We start from the raw sequence: 22,214 nt of genomic DNA on the forward strand, positions 1-22,214 counted from the left end.
GATCATAGACCTGTACAGGGAAGATTCTTGGAGTGACTGTCATAAAGAAAGGGAGGAAAACGCAATAAGTCCATACAGCTGTAATGTTCTCTGACTAGAAATGGACATATCATTTGACTTCTGAGCAGCAAAAAAAAATATCAAGGTAGGTGTTTGTGTACTTTATCAACACTTCTTTTGAAAAAGATGGTGAAAGACAAGATGAGAAGTAATGAAGAGATATGTTTAGTCCATCGAGTTACTGCAAAATGAAAATCATTAGTTGAAAGTTTTCTTGCAGGTGCACAGGTTGCAAAATCATCTATAATTTTTTTGATTTCCTGTATAGAAAGATAGATGAACTGTTTATCTGATCATTATTTATTTAATTTCTCATGTAAAAGACAATAGTGTTGTTGGGTTTCAAAGTTCAAACTCATCTGCCTATTGAGTCTAATATATGTATGTTGTCACACAAATAGAAATTACAACTTATAACTCACTAAAAAAATACTTATTTTAATGAAAAACAATGTTAAACAAGGGTAAGCTTAGTTCTAGTCTGATTTACCAACCAAACGTTCAACTGTTCATATTCTTCTATGCATGCATCTACTTGATCAGGATTATAGCCTTTACTGGCACATTTCTCGAGTGCATCTGACACCAAAACAGTTTTTTTTTCTGCAGCTAACTCACTAATCAGTTCAAATATTTTGTCATTAACGTTGGGTGGCCTGGAAAATAAAATAAGTTATAAAAATTTGTTGAAATATTTTGATTGGTCAAAATAATAATTTTGTTTGCTTATCTATAGTTGATAGTGAAAGGTAGAATTGAAAGATCTGGCATATAATTAGTAAAACAAAAATATTTTTCACACATCATAACACTTTTCTTGACTTGTATCGAAATACCCAAGTTGGTGTCATCAAGAGATGAAACCTGCAAAAGTTGGCATCATCAATGAAATCTGCAGACTAACTTAGCATATTCATATTAGCCAGACTTTTACAAAATAAAGTCATTAGCAGAGATTGAAAAATTACCAATTAACATTCATCATGATTTCTTTAGAAAATACCTCAATTACTTCAGCTACAATTTTTGGGGAGAATTGTTTATAAAAAAGTGCTCATGCCACACTTCATTTTTGAATAACTAGCAGTCAACTGTTATGTACCAGCCATGATAGTTTCAAATTTCTTCATTCTACAATCATTCTGCGGAGTATTTACTAGAGTTTTCTAGTTTATGAAATCAGATAAGCACCACATACTATAAAACGATTTTTTAAATCTGTCTTAGTTTGACTAACATACTTTTTGCCACCACTATCATAAGTTGTTTCATACTGCCCTAAGATTTGACACTTGTTGCTTTGAAAGCAACTGTCATGATTGAAGTGCCAAAATTTTCGTCTGCAATTGCGGAAGGCATCATCAATGGTATGTGCGTTTTTACTGCGATGACGAAATTTATATCTCGAAGTCTTAAGAAAGAACGCAATCATTCTTTACTGAGAACTTGTTAGCAGTTTTCTAAGCTGACATAACAACTCACCAATTAATTGGTTTTAGTAGGTGAACCCAATAGGGTATTTTGGGATTTACTGAAGCGCGGCAGATCAAGGTATGGGGGATAACTTGCAACCCTTGGTGTACCTTTGTTATATCTAACCTGCGCATATATGGCAGCTGATCAAAATATTTTTAAATAATCGATGGTCTCAAATATTCGAGCTCGTCAAATTAGAGTATGATGAGTTATTTACATGCTGAAAAGTGTGCATTTAATAAATCTGACGATTTGAGTGACAAAGCCCGTGGGCTTTGGAACGGCCAGGGGACTGGAGGCCCTGTCAGGGAAACCTGTGTGGACTTACGGACGGGGTCGCCGGACTCCTGATTAGTGGCAGAAATAAGGAGCGTGAGGGGAACTAAAACCCCCCAAAATCCCTGCAAAACATGCCACCGCGGACCAGCCTACCCAAGCTAAGGTGTAAGGAATCGTGCCGACAGCTGCGGTAATATGCGGATACAAACGGTCCACTTGGGGAACCGGGCGAAACCTCATTGTAATTAGCCTTCCTCTGGTAATGCGGGGTTCTGCCAGAGGTGACCAATTCTTCCCTTGCTACTCGTGGAAACACACATGGATGCAGATAAACAAACAAATAGAAAAACAACCAATCCCGAGGCTGGACAGCAATGCTCACCTCAATTTAGGGCGGGGGCTGGGGATGAACCGAAATGTTCATCCCAATTTATCACTCAGAATGAGGCTGGACATAGCAGACCACCTCGTGACGCAACACAAAAGCCAAGGCGTAAACGCATCAGCGGCACCGAGGCCAAGAGGAGAAAGAGAGCGAAAGAGGCAGGAATGGCAGCAACTATGAGTGAACCCTCTTCCTTTTCCACTCCATCTCCAACAACAAGGGCATCTTTTGCGGCGGGCGCCAAGAACTCCGCCTTGAAAAAAGGCAAGGAACCTGCTGCCACCGCAGGAAAGCGCCCTCACGTGAGTACCTCCACCGAGGGAACCCCAAGAAGGTTGAAGAAGCTGCGCAGCGATAGTAATGTCGCTGCACCTGCCAAAACTTTCGTGGAGGCCGCCATGAGACACCTCAAGGTCGCCATCATAGATGAGACTAACCCGTACGGTAAGGTTACCGCAGAACGAGAGAGTCTCATCAAAAAACAACTGCTGGAGGAGCTGGACAAGATCATCTTCTCCGCCTCCAGCAACAACAGCAAACTGCCCACGTTCAAGTCGTGGACATACTCCGGTGAAATCATCAGAGTGGTCTGCGATGACGACGTGACACTAAGAGGCTGAAGAAAGCCACAATGAATATTAAGCCGTGGGAGGAGGCATCACTTGCGGTCGTCAGTGTGGATAAGCTCCCATAGCTTATCAAAGCCTCACTCTGGATCCCGGAGGACGTCCACAAGACGACATCCGGTGAAAAGGAGAGGGTGCTGGGTCGGCTGAAGGCGCAGAACCCTGACCTGACGATAGCAAGATGGTGCACTTTCCATCATGAGGTGAAAATAAACCCACAAGGACACCTCTTCGTCTTCGGGATCGGAGACGATGATGATATGGCTGTACTAAGGAAGAAGTCTATGAGGATAAGCTACGCGTTTACCTCACTGACTATTAGAGTAACAAGGAAAGAAGCAGAGAGCACCTCTGGAGAACCTAGGTCCTTGGAAGTCGAGTCATCTAAAGTGGATATTGACCCAAAGGCCACCATGGGTCCCGAAAAGGAAGTCGAAGCATCTGAACAGATGACAGTCTATGACCTGACGGAGGAGGTATCCAAAAACAGCGAGACCGCCTCCCCCCAGCGGGGGAGCAGATGGACCTTTAAAGGTAACCTTGAATCCAACAACTGTCTCATGGGCAAGGACGTTGGAAAAAGGATAAAAATAATACAATGTAACCTCTAACGCAAAAAGGCGGCAACGGTAACACTATGTCGCCACCTTGATGTATTGGAGGAGGAGGAGCTTTGATCCAGGAGCCCTGGATAATAAAGATCAAAATTACTGGTATCAGTAGCCTAACTGGTGAAATTTTCAGCTTACGAAGCAATCAGCAACCTAGGACGGCTATCTACGTTCCTAGGAAATACAGAGCCTTTTCGATGGCACAATTCAGCATGCCAGACCTCACTGCGGTTAAAGTGGAATGTCCAGATGTAAAACGCAAATATACGGCATTGATACTCGCATCGGTGTACCTCCCTTCAGATGCAACCACCCTACCACCGACCAGAGAAATGGAGGTACTAGTGGATCACTGCCTCAACCAGAGAGTGGAGCTTATATTGGGTTGCGACTCAAACTATCACCATTGGAGCTGAGGCAGCAAGGATATCAACGCCCAAGGTAAGTCCCTATATGAATATATAATTAAGAAAGATCTAACAATCTTGAACAGAGGCACGGAGCTGACATTTATTAACGCCAGTAGCCAAACATTAATAGATATCACGCTTACGACAGCCAAAATATCAAATAAATTCCAGGACTGGCAAGTCTCGGACCATATTTCTATGTCAGACCACCGCTGGCTGACCTATACGGTAAGCCGGGATCTCAGGACCACTGTTAAATCCCGTGACCCGAAGAGAACTGGAAAGGTACACTGTATCTATCCATAACAAAATAGACATTCCTGTCCGATGAGGACGGTTCAAACAGATGGAACGACGAACTGGACGGATGTACCAACAACACCCTCACAATACGACTGGCAATCTGCTAGTGCAGTAATTGATGACGATAAGATAAGATGGGCTATATCGGGCTTTTCCCCCTTCAAGTCACCAGGACCTGACGGTATAAGACCAGCCCTACTTCAATGGGGACTGGACATTCTTATGTCGCAATTGGTTGAAATATTCAGAGCCTCTCTAGCTCTGAGGTATATTCCCAGTAAGTGGAGGGAAGTAAGATTAGTATTTATACCCTAACCAGGTAGGATGGACTACACCCTACCAAAAGCATTCCGACCAATTAGTCTCACATCGTTTTTCTTAAACACTATGGAGAGGCTATGTGAGCGGTACATAAGAGATGAAGTACTAGTTCACAACCCACTTCATCCAAATCAGCATGTATATACTCCGGGAAGGTCTACTGATTCGGCCCTTCACCATGTGGTTGGCAGAATCGAGAGATCATTGGACAACAAAGAATTCACCCTGGGTATATTCATAGATATCGAGTGAGCGTTTGATAGAAAAACCTTTCCAACAATTACTCAGCAACTACACTCCAGGAATGTACCCCTGTTAGTAGGAGAATGGATACTCAAGATGCTCTCTAGTAGAACAATAAGTATTAATGTAGAAGACATCACAGTGAAAGGACTGGTCATGAGGGGATGTCCACAGGGAGGGGTCTTACCACCCCTTCTCTGGGACATAGTTCTGGATACCCTGATTAATCACCTCAAGAAAAATGGATTCTACACAATTGCATACGCAGATGACATAGTTATCTTGCAGCCCGGCAAATTTGTGAACATGGTGTAAGGAACACTCGCTGTCGATCAATCCCAAGAAGACTGAGATGGTCCTTTTCACCAGGAAGAGAAGTTTATCGGGCTTAAAACCTCCCAAAATCTTCAAACGCAAACTAAACTTTTCTGAAGAGGTGAAATACCTTGGTACTATCCTTGACAGGAAACTTACATGGAACTCTCACCTACAAAGTAGAGCAAAAAGAGCATATGTGGCTTATGAGCAATGTCGGAGGACAGTGGGACGCGCATTGGGTCTTTCACCCCGTGTGGTTACCTGGATTTACACTGCAATCATAAGACCTATGTTAACGTACAGAGCCATTGCATGGGGACCGAAAGTTCTACAAGCAACGGCCATCCAAAAATTATATCAGATACAGCGACTGGCTTGTTTAAACATCACAGGAGCCATGAGAACAACACCAACCGCGGCAATGGAATCAATTACGGGTCTGACACCTCTGGACCTGTACGTTAAGGAGGTTGTGTTAATGGCCATGGTACGATTGCGTACAGCTGGTGTAAACCTCGAAGTAGGAATGGGTCAATTGAGGCTGGGCCTATGGCAAGAAGCGCTTACTGCGCAACCTCTGCTGCAGGCAACTAGTGATGCAATTGAACCCAGGTTTGTGTTCAATAAACCCTACAAAATATAAATTGAACAGAACACAGAGTCAGATGCTACAAATACAATACGCATATATACAAACGACTTAAAAACCAAAGAAGGCTCGTTAACGGAAAAAACAGATTTTAAACAGATTTTTTTTGCCAGGATCACCTTGGGCGACCCTGGGAAGCTAGCGCCCAAGAAATATCTGGCGATGACCAGGAAAAATCTACGCTTAACAGTAGGATTTCTGACTGGCCACTGTCAACTAAGGAAACACCTCCATAATATGGGGCTTGTGAACACACCTCTATGCAGGATGTGTGAACAGGAAGATGAGACTGTCAAGCATATCCTTTGCGAGTGTCCGGAGTTATCGTCAATAAGACCTACACCTGCCGGAGGAGATGTCTCCCAGTGACCTGTCCCCCTTCCTGGAAAGGACAGGATTACACTCACCCTCCTTACTCTACAGATACAGAGAGATTAAGTGACAAAGAAGTGGAAGGGTTGCAAACTTATAACAAAAGCGTCACCTTGACGTTTTCGTGCGCGGTCAAAGTTATTTTGAAGTGTAGTATTTTAAAAAAGCTATATTTTGCATTTCCCAAGTCCCCGTGGAAGATCAATACCTCTGAATATCTGACGCAATTGTTATGCTGTATGCTGGTGACCTCTACCGTCCAAACCGGCAGATTAATAATCTATATCATCAGAGACACGCGGGACACATACTCTATCAATATTTGACGATTTCAGGCCCCCACCAGTGAAAAAGTATACATCATATAACATTTTTTATTTTACCATCTAATCTGCAAAATTCAATAGGTCTGAACAACGTTCGAGTGAATCCCCATTTAGCATCTGATTCTCTCCTGTTATAAATAAACTCAGTTTTAATTACCACCACTTTGTCAATAGAAATTTATCTCATCTCATTTATCTCTAAAGTTAGTATTTTAGAATTAGTTTATGTCATTTTTTTGTTGACCCCAACTTGATTAGCGAAACGTGCGTCGAGAAAAGTGTTTCCACAGTTATATGAAAACTGTATTTTTCAACGTTTTGGTAATTATTACCTATATCCATTATTTTCGAAAGTCTGATTCAGTGAATCTTTGCTCATTTCCATTAGCCTGATAGCTTCATTAACATCAGCTTTTTCGACAATATTTGATAACCTCAGGCGAGCTAGAGCTGTTGAAAGTCGCAAAATTCCCAAGAGATTTCTAGCTGAAGTGAAAGTCATATCCCTGGAGTTACGAGCATCCTTTCTCAATTCCACGTAAGAAGCTGAAAGAAACTAAACTAAGCAAGTCAAGAACAAAAACATGGCCGAGTATTCTGAACTAAAAATGAAAAAGGTAGTTCAATATAGATAGAAGAAATGATTTATAATATTACTCTACTTACAAACTATAAAATCTGTCAAGTCTTCGGGAATAGAAGGATCTTTCATCTTACACATGGCAATGTATTTCCTCATAATGCTCATATCCAAGGCTTCTGTCTGTGTTGGGGGCTGTTTGCTGTATTGATGGACATAAGTTATATGTTTAGCAAGTCTGAGATCATTGTCTCTATCAGCTTTATCTTGAATCAGCCAAAGTATATCAAAACGTGAAAGAAGAGCAGCTGGAAGTTGGATATTCTGTTCGATTGTTCTTTTGGGGTTATAGCGACCATAAGCAGGATTAGCGGCAGCGAGGATGGATACTCTGGCGTTGAGGCAAGTCATGATACCAGCCTGAAATATTATAGTCTCATATGTATAAATACAGGAAGTTCAACCGGAAACATAGATTCATTTTAAAAATTTGATTTTCAAAATAGTTTCGAGTTGAGTTATCTCTTCAAATTACAGTAGACCCATTGCAATCCGACACCTTTTTGCAATGGGGTGTCAAATTTTGGAAAAATAGTACCATGTAATCCGGGCGAGTTGGCCGTCCTGTTCATTTTCCACTGGCTGAGCCACTGTACCTGCTATTTCTGCGAGTGCATTGGCTTGGGATGTGGGGTTTAAGCAAACCGGCCATCGGATGTCTGCTTCCTCGTAGCCCCGCTGGATATGGGAATGACAGAATCACTTGTGGTTCTATTAGCGGCGTCAGCAGAATCTGTCTCAGGCGGGGAAACAAACCCCCTGTTGAGCGGATTAGCAAACGTTTGCGCTCAAATGATTATTCACCGAAACCAGAGGCGAAAAAGCCCTGCATGGCTGAATCTAAGGCATCGTCAGGTATAGCTGACGTGCAAAAACCCTCATATGGGAAGGTTGTTGCTGATATCAAGGTGGGAATCTTACACCTTGATTATCTGACTACCTCATTAACGGCCAATCAGCTGGAATCTCTTCAGGAGGCTATTTAGTCAGCTGTAGAGGTTAATCCAGATGATAGGCTGCAGGTTCAATTCCAGAGCTGCACTTTTCGGCCAGGGTGGTTACAGGTCGCCTGTGAGGATCAGGGCAGCGCCGACTGGCAACCATGGGAGGGCGCTTCTCTGAAATGCGTCACAGGGGATCAACTTCCGAAGCCACACATCTGTTTTGCTTACTTACCTAACAAAGGCAGTCAAAGACTGACCTCCGAAGAGGTCCTCACTAAATTGACGAAAACGAATCATGGTGTCAGTCAACCTTGGAGTGGTTTATTCTCAACAAGGTAAAGTCAGGTCCTGGTCAAACATTGGTTTTGGGCAGATCTTATTCCGCCCTAAAACCCGGGCACCCTCCCAGCAGGCAACTACTCAACCGAGTAACTTTAATGTACCAGTTGAAGTAAACAAAGCGGGGCCGAGTGGCAATCCACCTATGGGGGGGAGAGCAGTCAAACCTCCAACCAAACATAGGGGTAAACCAAGGCTGGGAAACCAGACGAAGACGGCTAACGCCTCGTCGAGAAAACCAGACGAAAATCATCTCGTCAAAGAGATCCAAAAAACCAGCAGGTAACTCTGAGACGGCAGGTGTCCTCATCCCATCATGTGAGCCAACTCATCCCTCGATCCTGGGAGAGGTGGATGGAGGTGTATCTTCTCCCTCCTAGGGTCGAGGAGTTATAAGTTTGCGGCTATACTTCGTTAACTTCAAGTGCTTGCAGGCGAACTTACAACATGCCAAGGCCGCTTCATACGTCCTCTCCAAAAATTTCAAGGACGAATCAATCGACCTTGCTCTCCTGCAGAAACCATGGACCGAAAATACAGGCCGAGTAACCGGAATGAGCAATATTCCTGGTGAGGTAATAGCGTGCCCTGGGGTGAAACCCAGAGCATGTCTGCTCATTAGGAAGGATATTAATTATTTTCTGCTTACAGGCTTCTGCATCCAAGACGTGGTAGCCACCCAAATTTTTCTACTGGGCAGGAAGGGTAGGACGAATAGAATCGCCTGCTCTGCTTATTTTCTGGAAGATTAGGATACCGTACCCCCTCTAGCTGTTAGACGACTTATCAACTACAGCAAAAGGAACAAACTTCAAATCGTAATGGGATGTGACGCCAATTCACACCATACACCGTGAGGTAGCACGAATATAAACCATAGAGGTGAGTTACTCTTTGAATATATACTAGGGGAAGGGCATTCTGTAATAAATGAGGGCTCGAAACCAACTTTTGTCACCAGCAATAGGCAAGAGGTATCAGACTTAATCATCAGCTCACATTCTCTGAATAACAAGATACACCTTTGGACTGTATCTACTGAACCTTCTTGTTCAGACCATAGATATATTCTCTTCAATATTGAAACATGTGTAGGACCAGTAGTGGAATATCGTGACTCAAAGTCTACTGACTAGAGCGTTTACAGAAACTCCCTTCAATCGTACTATGAGGAAGGATTCATTACTATTCACAGTTGTGATGATATGGATTCAGTAGTGGAGCAATTTCGCGAAGCAGCGATCTCATTCTATCATGAGAAATGTCCACTGAGGATTAAAAGAGATAACCATAATTATTCTTGGTGGAACAAAAGCCTTGAAAGACTAAGAAAAGAAGTTCGACGATTATTAATCCAGCTAAAGAATCAGGTAACTACAACAAGAAAATTAGAAAGGCAAAACGGGAGTCTTGGAGGAAGATTCTCTCTAGAGATCCGACTGCTGTAATTGAGTGGATGGAACATTAAGACCTCTAGAAAAGAAACCTTAGAGCTTTTGATAGAAAACCACTTTCCTGGAAGTCAGACTCTTGACGCCAAAAAAGGGCGTCAAGAAGGTAATCACAGCACCGGCAGTTTGTTTTACAATCAGTCAGTTGTAAAACAAATTATTATTTTTATGTTATCAACAAATAATTGTCATGTATTGATTAATGTCAAAATTTACTTTCAAATTATTTTTCGTTCGATTTGCTGTAAATTTTTTATATTAATCTCATGTTGAGTAAGTTATATCTGTAACGTTTTATACATATATTTTCACAATCATCTTTTCAGTTGTCCTGAAGAAGGAAATAAACATTTCCGAAAGCTTGACAAACTAGCAATGAGTTTTCATCCTTGACCTTGACTGCAACCTCAAGATATTATCTAATTAATTGATAGATTCAGTCATTAAATACCCCTATTCAAACCAAGTATTCTCAACAATACATTAAAGTAGCGCCAAGAATATGTTATTAATTTTCGTTTTCGAAACTATGTATTTTTTACATTAGGAAAAGCCAATATGAATTATTTCTCAGGTTCACCAGTAAAAATAACAATTTGAGATTGATTGATTCCTCTAATCGAATGGAAAATTCATTAATTTACAATGCAGTTCATCTGTCTCTCGACGAGGGTTTCTCTAACCAAGTAAGCATCACCATGAAGTGACAAAAATTTCTAATAATGCTAACCTGGTTAGGGAAACATATGTTGAGAGACAGCATTTTTGTTCGGGTGAGATAAAAACATTTTAAATAGACTAATTTCACGCTGGAGGTTCAAAATTCTACTCATCATGTCATGTTTCATCACCTGTTACAATTTTATACTAGTCTTTTGAAGCACTACCACTGTATTTTTTGAGCATTTGTTTGCATTATTCGCCACGAGCATCCTTTTGATCTTTTGTCAAATTATGTGGGATCCAACGACAGTTAAATGGTGACATATATTATGTATACTTTTGAAACTAATGCTTAAGGATGCCTTAACAGTATGTCACATGATGAATCTCACAGCGAGTCACATGATGCGCGAAAAATTTCACCAGTTAATTCCATTCTTTCTTTCAACAAAATAAGAGGTTGACTTTTATGCTTTGTAGTCATTAAAAAATCAATTTATCTGTTCACAGGGCTCTCTAGATCGAGACCTGGGAAAAAACTATGTATTATATTTCACCTTTGCAATACTGATAGTCTGTTGTTCCATAACTTCATGGATGGCAGTTCGATCCTCATCAGCCATTTTATCAAATTCATCAATGCAACAAACACCCTTATCTGCCAATACTAAAGCACCACCTTCCAACATCATTTCTCCGGTTATTGGATCTTTCATCACAGAAGCTGTCAATCCAACACCGGAAGAACCACGTCCTGTAGTATACTGACCTATAAATTATTCATGTATTTGAATAATTATTTTTTATTTACTGGGATATTGGTATTGATTTCATGACATCAGTGAGGTTGAATATTACTAAGTTTTATCCCAACACCAAACCGTTATTTTTAACACCTCGACACATATTTCGATCACCAAGTGATCATCTTCAAGAGGAAGATTAAAAATTAGTTTAATTTTCCATAATTAAAGATTAGTTTGATCTTCCTCTTGGTGATGTTCACCTGGATATCAAAACACATGTCGAGGTGTTAAAAATAACGGTTTGGTGTTGGGATGAAACTACAGTAATATTCATTACTACACCAAAGGTTCCAAACAGTACATCACAAGTATCAGCAAGGTTAACTTATAATATTAATTTCAAGTTCGGTACTCACTCCTAGGTGCTAATCTGTTGATATATCCCAATAATTGAGACTTGGCTACACCAGGATCTCCCATAAGGCAAATATTTATGTTTCCGCGAATTTTCATTCCATCGGGTCTTTTATCCACACCACCAACCAAAAGAAGCAATAGGGCCTTCTTGACATCCAAATGCCCATAAATTTCTGGAGCCAAAGACATTGCTAATTTTGTATAGAAATCATCTTCTGTTAAAGTTGCTAATTCTTCCGGAGTAAGAGGATTATTTGTTTTGTCTTCATCTGTTTTGTTCAAAGACATGATTTCCTGAAATTCCAATTTACACCATAATTTGTTCTGGATGAAAATGTTATTTCATGTTTGTCAAGAATAAAATATAAAAGTCTTACATGCGCTTCCAAATAAGTTTCTGATAGAAGACCACCTCTTAATTGATTATAGCCTTGTTTTATCAAAGGCAAAAAAACACCAGTTACTGCAATATGATCACCTGGTAATGCTTTTCTTGTTACCTCTCCTCTACAAAATATTGTTAGAGTACGTGGTATATGTCCAACAGGAACTTGATCGCTCTAAAAAATTATTAGTTCAGGAAAATACCTTTCACGATTTCACTTTTTTAACAACCAAGTATCGGAAAAATCAGATTTTTTTTCTAGATTATTACTGAGTGGATCTATTTATAAATCAAGAGAACTTACGTGTTCCTGTATTTTTACTTCCTGAAATTTAACAAATTTGGATCCTCTACTTTGCAAATATAAGCGACCACCTGACTTATTTATCCTACAGTCATCACTGGGGCACATGATAATCGGCATGAAACTCAGAGAAGCAATTGGCTGGTAAGTCTCTGCCCCACACTGATCACATGTATAAGTTGCAACACTCAACATTGGCTTCACTTCAGTGCAGCGTGTAACTATTCCCCGTACTGTAACGAGTTTACCAATGTTTTCAGCTTTAACTTCTCTAATTGGGACATTTTTGTTTGTACTGAGATCTCGAAAATAGATTTCACTGAAATATAATCATCACTTTAAAATTATGAATTGATGCAGTCATTGAGGATTTTCGATATTAAAATTATTAAACGCTAACAAGAAATCTTAGGAGGAGTTAGGACTGTTTTAACAATTTAATATAGAATAATTTGTGTCATATTTGGTCTTCCCTGAAATCAATCATGCATAGATATATTGAAATTTAAAATACAAAACAATGAATATTAAGCTAATTTATATTTTATTTTTTAATTAATTATAATTAATGATATAATTATATTTTACATTATATTGTATGTTTTTAATGATTATGGTGTATGTTATAGTTACTGAGATGCTGTCATTTTTTTGCACTTTAGCTGAAACTATTTCTAGTCAGTTAAATGTACAAGTTCAATTTATAAAATGTATATTTTTGTCATCTTTCATATTGAATATTACTATTATTCTATTTGCGCCTTGGGGTTTGTCAACATTGTTCAAGTGACTTGGCACATTTGATTCCACCAAGAGCGGTACATATCAGAAATTCGCGACGGATTGTGGCTGATCATCGTTTTGCGGTTCAACTCAGTTCACCTCGAACTTCACTGTTTAAGAACTCTTTCATCTGGAGAACTGCCTTTATGTAGAATAAACTTCCTGAGAACGTTTTTCCAAATGGATTTAATGTCCAGCGGTTCAAATCCAATGTAAATCGCTACCTTTGCACAGGCACCGCTCTGAGAGCGCCTTTAAGGATTTTCCTGTAGTGCTTGTGTTTTGTTCTTAAAAAAAAAAAAACGTGATTCCCATTGTTTAGAATTTTGGGTGTAATCGAAATACAGGTTACCCACATAGCATTTGAATGTAGAATTATTGCCTGACTTAATGATTAATAATACAAATTCATTTTTTCTACCAAACGTTGAATAGTTTTGCCTATAAAAAAGATTTTTTTCTGTATGCTATTTTTGATGATATTTTCTCCACAATCTGTGTTACTTTAATTCAAAAGGTTTCAAGTCAAACAGCCTTTGTGAATTGACAATACAATGAGTGAACCCTTTTGAAATTATCTAAAAGAACAATTCGTTCAGGCCAGTCTCAACTCCCTACACGGTAGGTTGATGGACTGACACCTATCAGAAAACAACTACTCCCCTGGCTAATACCACGAAGGGCGTTGAATTATATCCCACAGGTGTCAGTGCTGGATTCTTCACAGAAGTTATTCCTGCATATGCTGTTAGCGATACAACTTCCGCAATAGATTTTCAATTATTGGAACACACTTGCAGACCGGTTTCGGGCTGTTTGGCCACTCGTCAGTGCAGTACATTCCAATAATTGAAAATCTATTGCGGCAGTTGTATCGCCAACAGCATATGCAGGAATAACTTCTGTGAAGAATCCTGCACTGACACCTGTCGGATATAATTTAACGCCCTTCGTGGTATTAGCCAGGGGAGTAGTTGTTTTCTGATAGGTATCAGTCCATTTACCTACTGTGTAAGGAGTTGAGATTGGCCTGAACGAATTGTTCTTTTAGATGATTTGATTTATAGCCAGTCTTCAAGTATGCCCACTGACTATATGTGAAAAAAAAATGAACCCTTTTGGTTTGAAGTATCTAGTAAAATATCATGCGTTTTGCCCATCTTTTCATGACACCCATTCTTTATATTAGTTTGTACAGATCCCTAGCTGGATGTATGTCATATTCTTCTTGACATAATTTGGGATGTCCATAAATTGTTTGCCTCCTGTGATCCAGTGCCTCATCTTGGCATAAAATATGTCCCTTTGTTGCATTGCCTGCAATCAAGATCTCCGTTGTACTGTGTCCAGTGTCACGGTTTAAGAATTTAACCATAAAGTTCGTGTCGAATATGTATTTTGGTGCCATGTTGTCCAAGAACATGTTTGGTGTTCCTTCTTCCACATATTATGAAATTTCTAATTTGCCTGATCCCATGAATCTTGGTGAGTTTTCCAGTCAGAGTTGGCCAACCCTTGTTTCCCTCATTATTACTAGATGTAAAGGAGGAAGATTCAAGTGTGTCACCAATGCAGCTAAGTGCTCCCGTTATATGCAAACATGCAAGTCTTGGCACTCTGCTTAATTTGTTAATAGCGGTCATTTGTTTCATCTTCGGTCACCAGACCATAAATGCATATATTATCATGGTGTAGAGGCAATACATTATGTCTGGTTTGAGCCCCCATGTCTTACTACAGTTGCGCGTCTGGCCAACATCAGTGCTACCTCCGCCTTTCTTTCAACTCTTTCTAGATGTTGGTTCCAGGTCAGTCTGGGATCTACTATACTTCCAGATATTTGACCTCCCCCATCTCTTTACCTCGAACTTCTAGCAGCTAAAAGCATTTCCTTGTTGTTGTGAGCATAATCTGCTTTTTCCGACCAGTTCTTACTTATAAATGAAGTACCTTATGTTATGTTTTCCGTTAACCAGCTGTCGCACCCCTACGAACGACAACCCTCAGAAGTCGAAACTTGTGCGAGCTAAGAATTAACGAGGTCTTACCTTTTAACGTGTGATTCCTAACACGGGTTGGACGATAGCAAGTGAAAATCGATCGTTCAGACTAGGGCTTGAACCACCGACCAACCGACCCTAGGCAACAATACATTTTTGAATATAGTTTAAAGATAAGAAATACCTTTGAAACCGAAGTACTGCAAATTCATTTCCTAAGTATTTAATTTAGGGTTATCATTTCAAGTTCTACAAATATTGGTTGTCACTTTCCGTTAAACTTAGCAGAGATAATGCTTCTGACTGCGGATTTTTGGATTACAAATAATTTATCAAGGTGTACCTTCAATATACTGCTCCAATTAATTATACCGTACTTAAGAACTAAATGAAAAAGTGAATATGTTGCATGTGCCACAATCATGACTGAGATTTTTCTAATATCCGTGTGTGAATTATATTATTCGTTTATTCAAATAAGAAACTCAATATACAAACATTATATTGTTACAATAATAAAAATAAATTGTGAAATAAAATCCTGGTATACTACAGTAGTTTAAAAATTTACATCTTGGTAATATTACATTAATTGTTTCTCTTTACATCTACATCGCATGCCATATCTGATCTGGTACGAGCCGTGGTGGATGCCTTCGAGAGGGGGGAAGCACTCACAGCCGTATTCTGTGACCTCTCAAAGGCATTCGACTGTATGTTACACTCGACTCTACTCGATAAACTACCGTACTATGGAATTAGGGGGAAAATAGCTGATTTGATCGATTCTTACCTATCCGAACGAAAGCAGGTTGTGGAACAAAATAGTGTAAGATCTCCAACAGTGAGTGTAACAGCAGGGGTGCCTCAAGGGTGAATCTTGGGACCCCTACTATTCCTAATATATGTTAATGATATTTCACATCATATGAACCCCTTCAATACGATTCAGTATGCCGATAACACTACTATTTATGAAAGTCACCCTGAACATGAATATCCAAAGCAACTGACTGACAATGTGTTGAAAATTTTTTCGCAGCCAATAAGTTATGCTTGAATGTCAAGAAAACTGAAACAATTACGTTCACACTAAAAGAACTGAAGGACAGTCAAAAATCCATTAAGTTTTTGGGGGTAACGTTGGATCAAAAACTGAATTGGAAAGACTACATCAAAGATCTCTCTACTAAGCTGTCCAGCACTCTTTACCTGCTTCGTAGAATTAATGAATTTGTTTCCTCTTATGTTTCGAGAGCAGCCTACATAGGGTTATCTCAGTCTAAGCTATCATACGGATTAGTTTTTTGGGGAATTGCAACTGATTGGGAAAGGATATTCATTTTACAAAAAAACGGCTATAAGAATACTGGGAAGAACAAAAAGAACTGACAGCTGTAGACCTCTATTTAAAAAATTCAATATATTAACCATTACGGCTCTATATATATTTCAATGTCTTGTCTATATCAAGACACAAAATAGCACCCCTCAAGTTAATCGCAACCATGAATATTTGACCAGAAATGGACACAATCTTCTTATTCCACTGGCAATTACTCATAAAAGCTTTTTTACTATGGCGATAAGGCTCTTCAATCATCTACCACCATATATGAGGAAATTACATATGATTAAATTCAAAAAAAGTATAAAAGGGCTGCTGATTGATCTCTGCCCTTATGACGTAAGTGAATTTTTCAACTGCAAGTTTTAATGCTTTGCCTTTTTAATGTGTATGTATTGTGTATGTATTAATGTGTGTGTTTTGTATTATATTTATCATATGATATCATATCATATGACGATGCTAAATCTGTTATATTGATAATAAGCAAATAAATTGATTAACAACTTACATTTCATATTGACAATTAACAATTTGATAAGTGAATTGGTTCATTTAATTTCATTAGGACTGTTTTCTAACAACCCTTTGTAGAATATGGAGTTAATTACCCACAATTCTTTTATAATGTTTAATTTGGAAGTAGGATAGTTTTAATTCACACATATTTTTAATATTGTTGCAAATAAGTAAAATTAATTTAGAAAAATACTTAAAGACACAAATACCATAACAATAAGAACGCCAAAAGCTTTCCATATATCAGTGTTTCACATATCTTTGGTTGATAGTGATTTATTTAGATGACTTTTGAAAATATTTAATGAAGGTGACTTTCACTCCAGTTGAAATGTCATGAAATCATTCATTCCCTTGAAAAATAATGTTTTCATTTAGCCTGTATTATGCATTTGAACCATATAGAAATAATTCACCTTTTTTTTGGTGTAATTGTGGACATCTTGATTATAATTAATGAAATTAAGTAAAATTATTATTGAGAGTTCTCAACATTACATCCGTTGGCATATGTATATTGCTTTGTAGAATGATTCTTTCTTCTATTTTGAAGCTTGTGTTTAGTTTGTAAACAATTTTTATCCAATATGTGCTCCTCAGAAACTGAACTTTTATCTTTGTTATTTTTAATGTGCATGCCCAAGTTGTTGTTGGTTTTGAAAGCAGTATTTACACCTTTGCTGTGCAGAAAATCTGAAATATTTGTAGTGGGTTGGCCTAAGTAGGTCAAGGTTCTATAACTTTTATCCCCTTCTCTTCGAATTGGGTAAACTTCTTTCAAAGCTTGACTGTATAACTTCTTTGATAAATATTTCAGATTTTCTGCACAGCAAAGGTGTAAATACTGCTTTCAAAGCCAACAACAACTTGGGCATGCACATTAAAAATAACAAAGATAAAAGTTCAGTTTCAGAAAAATCAGGAGTGTATAAATTATCGTGTGGGTCATGTCCGATGTTTTATATAGGTCAGACTGGAAGAACGTTCAAAACCCGCATAAAGGAGCACAAATATAGTTTTCAGAACGGAAAGATAAATTCCACATATGCCAGTCATCTAATCTCAGAGGGACATGAGATACATGAATACAAACCCGTCCATTTCCAGAAGAAAGGTTTAAAACTTAACCTGTTGGAGAGTATGGAAATAAACAAATTCAAAAACTCTCACCATCCTATGAACGATCAAACTGAATTGAATAATTCACCTTTATTGAATCTGTTCACAGGCAGTAATAATAGTTAGGTATATTTACAGGTAGACTTTCGAAAAATGTATTGATACCTGACTTTTTCAGGTACCTATATTTTGTCAGGTAGATGTATTACTTAGGTAGACGAATAGGTACTAGGTTATAGTATATAAGGTTGTAATTTAGAAGTAACTCTGTTATGCAAGAAGCTATTGTATAGCGAAACACGTGTCGCGGTGAAAATCATAGAATAAACTTTATTGATTAGTTTTTTTTATATTGAAAAGGTATTAGAAATTATTGTACTTCAACAATTATCAGAAAGGGAAATAACACATATAGCAATTTTTCAGTTCATTCAAAATATCTTGTTACAACTTGAGAACAATAGTTTGGCATTGGGATTATTTCTAGACCTGTCAAAAGCTTTTGATTGTTTGAACCACATAGTTCTTCTACAAAAGCTGGAATCATATGGCATACGTGGCCCTACGCTGATATGGATTGAATCTTATATATCGGGTAGAAAACAAATGTTAATTAACAAGAAAGGAATCAAAGCTGAATCAGGCATAAAATAATTTAATAATGGGGTGCCACAAGATAGTATAATTGGCCCAATGTTTATCGTTTTTATAAATAACCTGGAGGAGATTTGTGGGGAAAATTGCAAAATGACAAATTATGCAGATGACACAAATTTGCTGGTTAATGCAGTAGACTATCTCATCTGATATCCATAACTGAAGAAAGCCTCTGTAAGGCAGATGAGTGGTTCAGGAGAAACAAACTTATATTGAGTGACAATAAGACCAAAACTGTAATGTTCAAAACAAACCATGCAGGATTTGACTTACCTCAAGAAATTCGGCTGACACATATTTCACTCAAAATAGAAAATGAGTGCAAATTCTTAGGACTGCACATAGACAGCATACTGAGTTTCAACAGTCATATTCAAAATGTTTGTCAAAAGTTGAACTCACTGTTGTATTCAATGAGAGTTATTGGTCAGTATGTTGACGCAGATGTAATCTGAATGGTACATCATTCAAATTTTGAATCTGTTTGTAGGTATGGAATTATTTTTTATGGAGGTAGTAGAAATGCAGAGCAAATTTTTATTGTACAAGAAAGAGCCTTAAGAACTATGTTGAAACTGAACTCAAGATAATCATGTGGAAGCAAATTCAGTAGTCTCAAAATACTTACACTTATAGGAGTCTATATACAGGAATTCTTGTTATTCCTTTTTAGAAACAAACATCTTTTTGAGAATAGTCTATATTCTGGAAATTTTGACTATGTATACCCAAAACTGTTGAAGAAAGGAGCCCGTTCTATCAAAGCATGAAATTGTTCAACAAACTCCCCACCAGCATCAAACAAATGAATAAACTTGGTGAATTCAAAAAGGGAATTCATAAGATTCTATTGAATCTTACAAGCTAGCCTTAATCTAAAAAATACCCATTGGTTGTTCAAAAACATAGCCAACTTAGACTCGCACGCTGCATATAAAAGAGCAAAGAAAGACTACGAGTTACTACTCGAGAAAGCTAAATTGGATTTTCATGCAAATCTAATAAAGAACTCAAACAATAAAAACAAAACAGTCTGGAACCTAGTTAACAAGGAAATGGGTAGAGAGAAAAAACAATTTGACATCATTCTCAACCATGGTAATGAGTTGATCGCTGATAAAAAAAGGGTGGCTAATACTTTCGGTGATTACTTCTCATCAGTAGTAGAAGATAACTTACAAAAACATTTAGGTAGCAATAGATCATCTATATGCACATCTCCAACATTTCAACAAACACATTCTTCTTTGCGCCAATAACTAAAGACGAAGTTATCGATATTATGAATGGTTTAAAAAATAAAAAAAGCAGAGGCCACGACAATATCTCAGTAAGAATCATAAAAGAAAATGGGGTATTGATCTTGGGCATGCACATTAAAAATAACAAAGATAAAAGTTCAGTTTCTGAAAAATTAGGAGTGTATAAATTATCGTGTGGGTCATGTCCGATGTTTTATATAGGTCAAACTGGAAGAACGTTCAAAACCCGCATAAAGGAGCACAAATATAGTTTTCAGAACGGAAAAATAAATTCCACATATGCCAGTCATCTAATCTCAGAGGGACATGAGATATATGAATACAAACCCCTCCATTTCCAGAAGAAAGGTTTAAAGGAAAATTACCTATTGAAAGTGTAGTCAGCGCCCGATCTAGGGGGGGGCAAACCGGGCAATTGCCGGGGGGGCACAAATAGGTTAAAATTATACCATCTATGGAATAACGTATGGGTAAAAGGCGGCAAATATTATTTTGCCCAGAGCAGCGAAATAGCTGGATCGGGCGCTGAGTGTGGTATCAATGACATTCATAAATGCATATCCACTGGTATTAAAGGTTCCTGGTATAATTTGTTCGTGTAAGATACAGATTGTCATTATCTTTAGTTGCATATTGATCTATTTGGTCGTGGAAGATAATAAATTTGTAACAATAATTATAAGCTTCACCAGAAATTTAGTGGATGAAAATCAATGAAAATAATATGTTGTCCTCAACAGTGAGCCAAACCAACGTTAGCATTCACCTTATACAAGTGTATCTATTGCACCTCACTTGCATTCTTCTGTTTTGTAATTTCTGTAGATCCAAAATACAATTTCTATCAAGCAATACAAGCACACTAGAAAAATAGTCAAAGTGGGATTGTATTATAGTTTAATGAATGGTTAAGTTCTGAAGTCCTAAAACTAACCATTAGCAAATGGAGGAATTTTAATGGGGAATATGTATAGTCACTATTTTCTTACACTTAAATATTAATTGAAAAATTGAAAGCACTTTGTATCAAAGGAACTGCTCTGAAATGGCTCAAAGATTTTAAAAAACTGAAAGCAAGTCACCAAAGTTCAAAATATAAATTGAAAACCCACTGATACAAAATTTCTAATACCTCAGGGAAGTGTGTTGAGTCCCTTGCTATTTTTGATTTATATCATAGCAACATAAGTCACTATAACAACTGTGATTCTAAGAATTCATTTGCTTTTGGTACACTGTTGTTTATATCACAAAGACCTGAATGAACAAAATGAATAATTGTCTATTGTCTGTAAATGAGATTCAACCTCTGTCAAAGCTTGATTTTGCAACTGACCGTCTTGTTTGAAGCATTGTCTTCAAGACTTTCAATGACTGTAAACTGCTCACATATAACCAATTGAAATTCATGAGATGGATACTTACTATCTACGGATCAATTCAGATGGAAATTTATTACGAGCATCCCTATGTTCATTTGGCTGTCTCATTCGATTCTCCATCATTAAACGATGTTCAATATAAACGTCTAGAACATCTTTGGCCACAAAATCTTTTTGAACAAAAGTTGGTAGAATTTCAAAAACAATATCAGACAACAGATTGTTATATCGTCTTGTGTTTGATCTAACTGCATCAACTATATCTTCATTGAATTCGCATAAGTCATCTAGCTCTACCCACATTGCCACTTGCTCCCGATGTGCCAATTTTGTTAGTTGATTGCAATATTTGAATGTTTTTTTCCCTGAAGCATCTTGTGTGCAATATTCCATAAGAAACATTTTAAGTTGTTCTGCAAAAAAATAATTATTTTACCGGCTATGGTTTTGATTGAAATACTACCTTTGTCTTTTTCATAATCACGTTTAGCCATTTCGAGGTCTCAAATAAACTTTACAGAATAAATTACAATTCAAAATTGTCAATGAAAAAATACTTAAGCTGTGGTTCTAGTTTCTGTTTCTATCTACTGTATTTTGAGGTTTTGGCGCCAGAAAAACGCATAACGACATTCGTGACGCTATACGGTGTTGTCGCTAAGATCAACTCTGATGTTGATATGTTCCGTTATTATGTTCGCACAACCATTTATTATCGCAGAAAGGCAATAAAAATTATATTTTCCACAATTTACTTTGAACTCGTTTTAACCTTGGGTTTCCAGGTCTGAGTAGAAATTCACATTAATAATTATATATTTGTAGTTTCGCTCTCCCTTATAAGAGGATGTATTTGCTTCTTTCCAAGTAGGCTTA

At 37.9% G+C, this 22,214-nt stretch overlaps 1 protein-coding gene across 1 annotated transcript; it reads right to left on the reverse strand.

Annotated features, from left to right (window-relative positions):
• Positions 1 to 339: 339 nt before the first annotated feature.
• On the reverse strand, positions 340 to 21,960 carry Mcm7 (Minichromosome maintenance 7). The gene is made up of 9 exons (XM_074176366.1): positions 21,802 to 21,960; positions 21,382 to 21,751; positions 12,269 to 12,587; positions 11,957 to 12,139; positions 11,579 to 11,873; positions 10,974 to 11,185; positions 7,046 to 7,379; positions 6,712 to 6,925; positions 340 to 716 (listed from the first exon to the last, which is right to left on the reverse strand). Exons 1-9 carry the CDS (start codon positions 21,830 to 21,832, stop codon positions 515 to 517), a joined length of 2,160 nt encoding a protein of 719 aa, XP_074032467.1. The 5' UTR covers positions 21,833 to 21,960; the 3' UTR covers positions 340 to 514.
• Between the last annotated feature and the right edge of the window lie 254 nt (positions 21,961 to 22,214).

The sequence above is a fragment of the Leptinotarsa decemlineata genome, unplaced genomic scaffold, assembly GCF_025532065.1.
Source record: "Leptinotarsa decemlineata unplaced genomic scaffold, Ldec_3_MD MMD2_P_RNA_scaffold_14, whole genome shotgun sequence".
Taxonomy (NCBI): domain Eukaryota; kingdom Metazoa; phylum Arthropoda; class Insecta; order Coleoptera; family Chrysomelidae; genus Leptinotarsa; species Leptinotarsa decemlineata.

Excerpts from the sequence above, each read along its gene's own strand:
- Mcm7 (XM_074176366.1), bottom strand. The coding sequence starts at position 21,832 with ATGGCTAAACGTGATTATGAAAAAGACAAAG. Across the intron at positions 12,588-21,381 it reads TCTGAATTGATCCGTAGATA|TGAAATCTATTTTCGAGATC; the intron begins GTAAGTATCCAT and ends ATTATATTTCAG. Across the intron at positions 7,380-10,973 it reads AGACTATCAGTATTGCAAAG|GCTGGTATCATGACTTGCCT; the intron begins GTGAAATATAAT and ends ATAATATTTCAG.